At 34.4% G+C, this 11,149-nt stretch overlaps 4 protein-coding genes across 4 annotated transcripts; 3 read left to right on the forward strand and 1 right to left on the reverse strand.

Moving 5' to 3' along the window:
* Window positions 1-326: 326 nt before the first annotated feature.
* PRL-1 (PRL-1 phosphatase) lies at window positions 327-839 on the forward strand. Its single transcript, XM_071894127.1, has one exon. The coding sequence runs from the start codon at window positions 327-329 to the stop codon at window positions 837-839; it is 513 nt and encodes a 170-aa protein (XP_071750228.1).
* Window positions 840-1,337: 498 nt separating this feature from the next.
* Window positions 1,338-2,754, forward strand: Rtca (RNA 3'-terminal phosphate cyclase). The gene has a single exon (XM_040707470.2). The coding sequence runs from the start codon at window positions 1,338-1,340 to the stop codon at window positions 2,457-2,459; it is 1,122 nt and encodes a 373-aa protein (XP_040563404.1). The 3' UTR covers window positions 2,460-2,754.
* Window positions 2,745-4,559, reverse strand: LOC139904810 (tetratricopeptide repeat protein 1-like). Its single transcript, XM_071886766.1, has 5 exons — window positions 4,134-4,559; window positions 3,972-4,033; window positions 3,541-3,900; window positions 3,072-3,126; window positions 2,745-2,995 (listed from the first exon to the last, which is right to left on the reverse strand). The coding sequence occupies exons 1-5, from the start codon at window positions 4,297-4,299 to the stop codon at window positions 2,880-2,882; spliced, it is 759 nt and encodes a 252-aa protein (XP_071742867.1). The 5' UTR covers window positions 4,300-4,559; the 3' UTR covers window positions 2,745-2,879.
* A 4,035-nt stretch (window positions 4,560-8,594) lies between these two features.
* LOC121113638 (GPI mannosyltransferase 2) lies at window positions 8,595-10,887 on the forward strand. Its single transcript, XM_040707471.2, has 4 exons — window positions 8,595-8,806; window positions 8,877-9,467; window positions 9,522-9,926; window positions 9,995-10,887. Exons 3-4 carry the CDS (start codon window positions 9,572-9,574, stop codon window positions 10,489-10,491), a joined length of 852 nt encoding a protein of 283 aa, XP_040563405.1. The 5' UTR covers window positions 8,595-8,806; window positions 8,877-9,467; window positions 9,522-9,571; the 3' UTR covers window positions 10,492-10,887.
* The last annotated feature ends 262 nt before the right edge of the window (window positions 10,888-11,149 follow it).

Genomic DNA, 11,149 nt, shown 5'->3' on the forward strand with positions numbered 1-11,149 from the left:
AGCAGAGTCGTTGTCTCCCGACTCCTCGCAGATTTGGATGAGCCTGGTTAACGTCTTTTACACTTTTTAGACATCATTTTTATATACCTACCTACTACCTTCACAACACGACACCAGAACAGACCACAACAGACGGCAACGCCGCCATCCTTTGTCCCTACTTCTCCACATCAAGAGCAACAACACGGACTTTTTATTTTTATATTCTCTAAATCGCGGGTTCACGCCTTAGAAAGAACGAACGAACGAACGATCGAACTCCCTCTTCCTTCTCAAGGAAAGTTCCCTTTGCTACAACTGCATTTTCTTTTGATCAAGTCATCATCATGACTGGAAAAGTGATTCGGCCAGCTCCTGCGGAGATTGAATTCAAAACAATGCGTTTCCTCATCACAGAGCAACCTCAGGATGCTACCATCCAAAATTATATCAAAATCCTCAAAGAGCATCGTGTCACACATCTTGTCTGTGCAACAGATCCTACTTATAAAACGGAAGGGTTTGAAAAGGCGGGGATCGCATTCACGGAAATCTCTTTTGCTGATGGATCTCCTCCCACTATAGAAATTATCGACAAATGGTTAAATCTACTCAACAAAGAATTCTCAGAAGGGGGTGAAGCCAAGTGTGTGGGTGTACATTGTGTCACCGGCTTAGGACGAGCCCCTGTACTCGTAGCGATTGCACTCGTCGAATTGGGCATGAAGTATGAAGATGCTGTAGAATTGATTCGAAAAAAACGACGTGGGGCCATTAATTCTAGACAACTCGAGTTTTTAGCAAAGTACAAACGCCGTAAATACTTTCTTAAAGGAAAAAAGAAATGTCAGATTCAATAATTATGTGAACATGCAAACATGAACTTTTTCTCTTAGTACATCACAAAGATATCAATCATTGAAGAACGTTCATTTCAGATATAGATTTTTCTTTATTTCTCTCTCTTTTCTACCATCCAACCAACCAACCTAGCATAAGTGAATCAATCAAATCTTATTGACTCTATTTGCAAACATTAATTTACAGTAGTAAATGTATGGCATAAAGTTTTCCCATGTTCTTTCGGAAGATTCTTTTTATTCTGCTGATAGTTGCTTATCCTTGGAAAATCTCCTTTGTTTTGCGCCAAAATCTCCGACACGCTTAAATTGCAAGTGATATTATAACAGTAGTTTTTAATATTTCAAAATGTCTGAAAACGAGCCTCTATTTAAAAAATAATAAAAGTGAAATAACTATTCCATCCTTATGATTCTCAATTGATAAAATGAGCATTAGCTAATATTATATTTTTTCTCATTTCCATCGAAGGGAGATAATTATATTGCAATTATATCATGGATAACGGAGTAACCTCAATCGATGGAAGTATTTTAGAAGGAGGAGGTCAGATACTTCGCTTATCTGTATCTATAGCCTCTCTTCTTAATATTCCTATTCGGATATTTAATATTCGTGGACGGAGAAGCAATCCTGGTTTAAGGGCACAGCACAAAACTGGATTAGATCTTATTCACAAAATGACTCCTCGTAGTAAGCTACTTGGATCAGAGATATCCTCTACGGAAATATCATTTTTGCCTGATCAAGACCACGATAATTATCATGAGGACCTCACATTCTCTGCAGATACAAAAACTGCCGGAGCTATCACGCTTTTAGCTCAAATAGCTCTTCCCAAGGCTTTATTCATGGGTAGAAGATGTACTTTGATGTTGCGAGGAGGAACAGACGTACCCATGTCTCCTACATTTACCTATTTTCAAAAAGTATTTATGCCTAATTTGGAAAAGTTTGGTGTGTCTCCCATTCCGGAAATATCTGCAAGTTACAAAGGATATTTCCCTCGGGGTGGTGGCAGCGTAGACCTCCAAATCACTCAGCCTTTATTAACCTCCATTAACCCAGTTAGAATGGATGATCGTGGTGATATTATTGAGATTCGTATTATTTCTTCTGTAGCTGGTAATGTTCCTTTATCAGTTGCGAAGAAGATGTGTAACTCTGCTCGACGACTGATCGAACGAGGGTTTCAACCTTCGGTAAGAATAATTGAAGATGTCTATCATGAAAGTCATGCTCAGGGAAATGGATCTACTATAACTATCGTAGCGTCATCTTCCAACCAATGTATTCTTGGAGGCAGTTCCTTGGGTAGCCCAAAAGTCAGACCTGAAATTACGGGCGAAGAAGCTGCAAAAGATCTCTTAGCATCTATTCTTGACTTCCCTAAGGCATGTGTTGATCCTTATATTCAGGACCAGTTAATTTTATTTATGGCTTTATCCAAAGGAAATTCCCGCATTAGAACCTGCTCTCCCCTCACCTTACACACACAGACAGCTATCAAGGTCGTTGAAACCTTGACTAGTGCTTCTTTTACTATCACCACAGAAAATCTGGACGATCGTGATTACTGCGTTATCGAATGTAAAGGTATTGGATACCAATTTAAGTAATTGTAAATACACACGCATTGATTGACAACTATGTTCCATTATAAAAAGTAGTTATATACATATTTTTTTTTTTTCTAAGTCTTCAAAAAAATATAAAATTATCATCGTAATCATTTTTTTAAAATTAGAAACTTCTTCTTGCCCCTTCGAAGGAACGCCTCCCTTACTACATACATTTTCCTCCCTTCTCTCCCACAAATATGCCCTCTGGTTTCATGTTCATATTTAATTACTTATTATATAAACGTTTTCACTATTTGTATGTGTTAAATTAAAAAGTAAGAATTCACTACAACTTGTAAAAGTTCTTTATTTTTCGCGAGTTTAGAATTAACTAATTATTAATATAAATACATATAAATCACAAGGAGAGACAATGAAGAAGATGATAGTTGAAATGGAGTGGAAGATACGCTTAGCTTACTTCGAAAAGTTGACAGAGTATCCCCCAGTATTTGGATCCTGCGTGAATTTAAAATTCTCAGTGGAGAAACCGAAGGGATTTAACACCATGTTTCCCAACTTTTTAAGATTATCTGAAATAATAATAACAAGGATTTCGGTAATAATTCGATGGATAACTAACTAACAAAGAATCAACGTTCTACGTACCAAACATCTCTGCTTTCATCTTTTCATCCTTTTCTTTGATTTTGTCAGGTAATCTCTGAAAATAATAAAGGGATCGAAATATCATATACTAGTCAAATCAAGATACAGAGCTTAAATAATAAGACAATAAAAATATTTTCTTTCCATTAAGAAGAAAAAACCCCAACAAATACGAAATCGCCAATCGTCATACACCAATGCAATGATTGAATCGTAATTATCTTCATTACTCTACCCTATTTTATGTCATTAAAATTAGCAACACCATTTCACTCATAACAAATCCTTACTACTGTATTAAAATATTTATTGTATTCATGTACTCAAAACTTATTTTTCAAATTTATCCTTAACATGTCTACAAATTATTTATTTTTATATTACATGTACATTGTATCTATTTCTACTATTGATAGTGAGCACATTAATTATGTATGTATTCCTAATAAATAGACTTCAAATTAATTACCTGTATTGCGGAGAGACTCTCTTTGTGTCTAGGATCTAACTCTAAAATTTTCTTGGCATCCTCGAAAGCTTCATGCGGTTTATCTAATCCTTCATATAGAGTGGCTCTTCGAGCAAGAGCTTTAACATAAGACGGATTCAATTCGATGGCAGTGCTACAAAGATCTTTAGCCTCTTCCTTCCGATCTTGTTTGAGGCGAGATGCAGCCATATTGGAATAAATGTAGCTACGATCCTCTGTGAAGGTAAGGGGACATGTGTTGATTGCTTGGCTGTAGAGTTGGAAGGCAGCTTCGTTATCACCGCTGAGGTAGGCTTCGTTCCCCTTCTTTTTAAGTTCTAAAGCTTCCTCTTTTAATGTCTGGAGAAAAGAGATTAATTAGTGACGTATCTGGATGTTGTGGTAAATTTGGGGGGGGCAAGTAGACCTACGTTCCGTTCCTCAGGGCTCATTTTATCCTCCTTGGCTCTTCTTTCATTCTCCAAACGTTTCTCTGAAAGGTAGGAGGAACAAAATTAGGATTCTAAACTTAGGAAATTAATAAAAATTCTCCCAAAAAATGGGAAGAAAAATAAAATCAAATGGAACTCAACCCTCATCCACTGCTTCTGCTTCATCTTCTTCTCCCGACCCCTCAACATCCTGGAACTTATCCTCCGAAGGTTTAGGTGCCTGGAACGTGTCAAAAGCATCCTGGAACTCCTCGTGTGGAGAAGAATCTTCTTTTTTCTTATCATAATCTTCCTTATCCATATTCATCGACAGCGACGAGGATTGAATAGAATATCCTTGTTACTTTTACCTTGTAACAACGATAATTAATTGTCATTCGATCGGAACAAGAGGTAGCCCCGGAGTTGTTGCTTATACAATATCAATCATGCATCAATGTAAATAAACAATAAGTCATATGCTGCCCTCTAGCACCTCTTTTCTAAATATCCACTCCTCAGTCAATGAGTTCTCCAACTATCAAGGAATATATATACTTGTTTTAGTGTTATTATAATCATATTTCCTCTTATTTTTATGTTACTAAACTAATACAAGCTTCAATCCCGCAACCTGTAGTTGTGAAGAACATCATTTTGGATGATAAATTCCACTTCGTGAACTCATATGAACTTTGTACAATTATAAGGCTATAATATTTAAAGTAGTTGTAATTTTACATCAAGATCATGTGGTATTTTAAATAGTTCTTTCATTTTGGGATAATATTTAAAATCCTAAAACATTGTTTTTGAGCAAAAAATAGTGGATTGACTTAATGTATACAACTCGAAATCGAAGTAGGTATATGTTACAGGGTTTTCTAAAGTAAAATTTAAAAGCATTATCAAACGAACCATTGACTTTATTACTTTTATGAAGCTACCGACTTTATAAAATAATCATATTAGTATCCAAAGATAAATCAAAGAATAATATTTCCTATTAATCAAAGTTAATAGAAATTCACTTCTATTAATCTTGATATTTTTGAACTATTTAAATCAAACTTTCTATATAATAATCTTGTACAAACACAAACTGAAGTGGATACTTTATACAAATTTATGAGTTTAAATAATTAGTTTTATAATATTTTGAATATCTACGTTAGAAAAAAATTAATATAAATCTAATTTGATTTTGACTTGTATACATTCAGTCAAACTATCATTTTTTGCTCAACAATAATTTGTTGGGTTTTCAAATATTATCCCAAAATGAAGGAGTTGCTTAAAATACTACATAATGTTGTTGTTTTTCTCGGCCTTTATTAGGATCCATTCTTTATGTAATTAAAAATTATTCAAAAATATTAAAAACAAAAATGATGTGATCTGGAATTTCTTTGCAGAAAAAGCATAGATTTCTTTCGTCTTTGAAAAACTTAACACGTTATGTTGATATAAAATTACAACCACCGACATGCATTATAGGCTTATTATTGTAAGTCGAATTTATCATCAAAAATGATGTTTTTCACAACAACAGGTTGCGTGATTGGAGCTAGTGCTTCTCCAGATAGCCTTTTAACTCAGTCCTCATAGTAGTTGTAATTTAATTTATTCTAATTAAGCAAATCGTCAATGAGCGCAACTCAAAATTATTGAGCGAGAGCTCGCTCATTATTTTGAATAAAGGGCGGGAGCAGCCATTTTAGAAGAGTGATAAAATCGTTCCAATTTTCGGCCATCTATATAAATTAGTATTACTTTTTCCGTTTCTAACTCTTAAGATAACATAAAAAAATTTGAGAGTTAAAGAATAATTTTAAAGATTGCAAGAAAAGACGGTTGAAATTATGTATCCAGAGAAGCTATAATCTTTTTTTAATGCTGTATCTGTGGCTCTGCTGTTTTCGGTTGATGAGTATGTCTCTAATGTAGCTAGCCACTCACTCCAAGAAGACTCAGACATCACTACCAGTTCCCTCAGACACACCGTCAACTCCTCCCTTGTGTTGAGATTACGTTGGAAGATAAATCTTCTTTTTTTTTTGCTGTAAACGAATTTTCACAACTGAAATATGATTTTCTTATATTTTTATGGAGTATATTGACATAAATTTCAAAATCTCGCACAAAACATAAGTTCAAAAACTTGAGAACCCTGTGTTCAAGCTCAAACTAATTTTCAGGCTTAACTGTATGATAGTGCACGAAATATATTAATTACCGTAATCTGACTTTTGGCCTATAACATTTTTGCCGAATACCATTTCGCCGAAGTACCATTTACAAAAAATTTCTGACCATGCCCCATGTTTTAAACAAGAAGCTATAAACTGTCACACCAACTTGCGGCTAATATTATATATTTTTAGTTTGATTAAGACTTATTGTGTATTCTATGGAGTATATGGTATATGAATGATGTAAATTTGACTATTTTAACAAAAAATACTAATTTAAAATGTAATGTGCACATTATAAAGTTCAAATGCCCAGAGTTATTTTACTTGTAAATACATACTGCATAAATAATTTTAATTGATCAAAATGAAATGAGAGATAGTAGTAACTAATTAGTAGGAAATTAAAAGGACTAATTTTGTAATTTAATAAAGCGTACAGTGAGACGTAAAAACTGTAACTTCAAATATGATTCATTGAGGCTATAATTCAGATTTGATAGATTCATTTTTTATTACTCATTTATGAGTGAAAGACCTATGGAATAATTAATTGTTATGCTATGTGCCTCATTATATTTATTATCAATTTGTAATTGTCATCAAAATATACTAAATCAGGGATATTCACAAATTATGTATTCAGGGTTCGGAAGCAAAACGTGGACTGTTAATAAATTATAGTTATGTTATTAGAATAGAGAGGTTTTGTGATTTTCCCCAAAACTCCTGTACTTGCTGCATAAATAAACAATAGTAAACATTTCTCAAATCTTTCATCCTAAGTGAGTAAGAAGCAAAAGGCAAAGAATTTCCGACCTTCTGGATGCCAAAATTGAGATGGCAGAGGTTATGGACATTGTGAAGTGCTCCAGGAGCCTCATTTTCAAGGTGGCCAAGATGAAAAAGACCTCTCAAGGAAAGAAGGAAGTGGGGAACACAACTTGAAAGGGATTCTGAATTTCTGGGGGACCCGAAGAAGAAGATCAAGGAGGAACCCACAAAATCCATGAATCGCCTCTCTAACGAGTTTGACAGGGACAATCAGGAGGGCTACAAAGGAGGACTTGAGGTTGCCCTCTTACACAAGGAGCCCACGCCACCTGATGACGGACACTATGAAAGAAAGGGTACTGCAGAGGTGCAAGAAAGTTCGTGCGTGGATCAAGGCAAATAGATGCACCGTAAAAAAATTCTCTGACGAGAAAATTTTCACCATGGACCAGGTCTACAACTGTCAGAACAAGCGTTGGCTTGGGGCATCACCAGAGGTGGTCTAGTGGTTGTTCCGTACAAAACATGCGGCACAAACAATGGTACTGGGGTTCGTGGCGTTAGACAGCAAGAATATGCCTCCCTTCTTTTTTAAGGCTGAGGAGAATATCGGCAAGAGGCCCACTATAAGGTACTGAGGTCCACCATACCTCCATTGGCCGCCTACACAGATGACAACTTTGTGTGGGCCCAAGATTGTGCACCATCACACACATCGGCCAGAAGTTCTGTGCCGACAACATGGCTAATTTTAGGCCCAAGGACATGTGGCCATCATCTTCGCCGGATTTGAGCCGGTTGGACTTGGCTGTGTGGGGCACTTTGGAGAGGGAGACTAACCGGATATCTCACTCCCTGAAGTTAGCCATTGTGAAGGAGTTCAACGACTTGTCCGAGAAGTTCATCATCAACTCCTGCAAGGATTTCCATCACCTTGTGGAGGCTGTTATTGCTTCTGAGGACGGCCATATTGAGTGAACATGTTCACAAAAGGTCGTGGCTCAAAGTTTTGTTAAAAAAAATTTCAAAATTATTCATCAAAAAATAAAATTATTTACATTTATCGAAAATCAGTCATTCAGTCACCGTTTTGTTTCCGAGCCCTCTACCTCTGGAAATTTCAATAATTACATTATAATTATCTAAAGTACTGTTAATCCTTCATTTAAAATACTTTGTCTCTTTTTTAAGGCGTTTAATCTTGTATTAAAATATAAATAATTAATAGAGATTATAAATATATACAGGATAATTTTGTATATTAATTGAAAGTCAGCTGAAGAAAGCTACAAGTGCAGCTGCTTTTTCGTCCATTTTTTTTTTCTGAGAATAAAATTACTCCATACAATATATTATACTGTTCTATAAATATTTACCCATTGTTTTTTATAATATATATTATGAATGTATATTTAAACAGCAATGATATTCAATTCAATGTATTTGATATTGATTATTATATATAAATATAACATTAACCTGATATTGAGTGGAGGTGTATATGGATGTAAATAATGTCTTTGTTTATTTAAGTCTATGTTATACAATTGTAGGGGTTTTCACTCTATAATATCATTATGATGTCTTAACATTAGAAAGCTATTTAAAGAAATCCCATTGGAGGTTCGGATCTTTCTTTTTTATGGTTATGCGGGTTATATAAAATGACGTCAAGAACGGATTGTTTAGTTTAATGCTTCTTGCATTCAGTTTTTGAGACAGAAAAATTAAATTCAGGTAAATTTTCCTATAGTGCCTAATAGTGAAAATAATTTATCAATTAAATGAGAAAACATGGTTGTATGGAGTCTTAGGGCCAAGATTCGCTTCTCAGCCATTTATTCAAGGCATTTTATATTTGCACTACAGGTTTGTATATTACAAAGCAATATGTTCACTATAATTTGAAATTATGAGTTCATGTACAATTATTTCATAGTTTTTCTCAAATCATTTGGTTGATAATTATGAGCCAAAGGATCACAAACCCTTTAAATGGATCCCTGTTCCCGAACTTTCAGAGAAAAAAATCGATTATGGATGAAATTGTGATTTTTTTACTTGACGGATTTAAAAATCAAGAGTCTCAAATGTACTTGCATGTGGCAAATAATGGCTATGTTTATGATAACACGCTCAAAGTATTTCCAGGATATCCATTGCTCCTAAAAGGAGCCTTGTATATAACCGACAACTCTTTCATTCATCAAGCTTACCTTCTACAACTACTTAGCTTTCTCATAAACACAGGATTATTTATTCTGGCTGCGGATATTATATACTCTCTGAGCAGACTCGTTCTCAGGGACGAGTATTTGGCGTACAAAGCCGCACTTTTATTTTGTATAAATCCATCATCTGTGTTTTTTAGTGCTCATTATGCCGAAACATTTTTTTCTCTCTGTTTATTCTTGGGTTTATACTTTCTCGAAAAAAATGGTATGGGGATATTAAGTGCTGTATTCCTTGCCGTAGCCTCTTTCACCAAGGATGTTGGATTCTTAAATTTAATATTCATCGCTTATTTTAGGTACTTCATTATATTTATTTATTGCTAAACATACTTAATTAATTCAATCAATAGTATGAAAAACGTAGCTGTGGAAACTATATTGTTTGTTCGTAAGCGAAAAAATGGAAAATCCCCTGAAAAAAGTATTCCCGACATATTTCAAGACATTTGGGCTTCCACATTTTTTCCGGGAATATGCAACGTGTTGGCTGCAACAGTTCCATTTGTCTTTTTTTCAATGGTTTTCGTATACAGCTTATTGTGTCAGATCAACAAACAACTTTCATGCAGACTTGCTTAAAAATGGAAAGTTTAGAAAAATGCCTCCCATGCCTAACGAAAACATTTCCTCCTGGTGTATGGATGATACTCCAATGTCATACTTTTATATCCACTCAACTTACGGAAATTTCGGCATTGCTCAATTCAGGGACATAGATGAATTACCCCTTTTACTCCTCAGTTTACCTGCGATCGGTAATTTTATGAGAGTTAATTAAAAGCATAATAATATACTTTTATTCATTTCCAAAATTCCTTTTCAGTCCTTATAGGGAGTCAAATCTACAACTTCTTTCTGGTAAATCGACGCTATGCACTTCGTTTTGGACTAATTGACAATGCACTCCTTGGTATTCCAAAGTTAAGAGTCCCACCTCTTGTACCCACTCAGTCCCTTCCTCGTGAGACCTTTATCTACCTCTTTCATTCCATTGTCCTTGTTGTAGCAACTTCCATCATTTATCCTGCTCAAGAAGTAACTCGGCATCTTTGCTCTGGATCCCCGATCCTTTATTGGATTGCAGCACTCGCAACCACACCAGCTCAGACTTCACTCGTTCCCATATTGAATTTAAAGGATGACAATAGAGAGGAAGTCGCGAATAGAGTAGAGAAAAGGCTCAATCTAAGAAATGAACATGCAACCATTCTTCTTCAAGAGAAAGAATGTGGAGATATGGGGAATTTAGTTAAATTCTTTTTCATCACTAGTTTCCTTGTTGGAACAGGACTCTACGCAAATGACTATCCATGGGCATAGAAGAGGATCAGTTACCGTGCAGGACTTATATCTATGAAGTTTTTAATTTGTCAAATTAATGTTAGATAACATGATAGGAGCATTCGATGCCAAGTGTGCTAAGAGTCTACCACTCATGTATCTATTTGATCATTTTTAGAACTTATGTATCTTAGATTTACTTTGAATTGTAATGGTTCCGATCCAGGGGAATTTGTCAAAAATCATCTCATTCCAAAACTAAGAGAGGCTATAATTGTTGAATTTTCAAAATTAACAAACATTGTTAAAAAAACCCTATCATTTGTCCTTAGTAGGTTAATTTTTCAAATTGTAAAACTAAGAATATGATTTAAAACCATTTTTGTTGGTTTTATCTATGATATTGTCCTCTAAATAACATACAATCAACAAGGCTATAAATTATTTAAATATATTTGTATCATAGAAATGGTGATGAGAATAATGCAATTATTGACTATCCTATAGATAGTCAATAATTATTAATTGTCTGATTTTTGACTTTAAATGAAAGAAGTCAATAATTATTATTTGCTATGTATTCTGCATCACATAATTAAGTTCAAATTATCACAGTTAAATACATAATTTTAATATATCAAAATGAAATGATGACATCATTTTATAGTTGAAACAACAATGATCAACAGCTAGAAAT

This window comes from Lepeophtheirus salmonis, chromosome 2 (genome assembly GCF_016086655.4).
Source record: "Lepeophtheirus salmonis chromosome 2, UVic_Lsal_1.4, whole genome shotgun sequence".
In the NCBI taxonomy this organism is placed as follows: domain Eukaryota; kingdom Metazoa; phylum Arthropoda; class Copepoda; order Siphonostomatoida; family Caligidae; genus Lepeophtheirus; species Lepeophtheirus salmonis.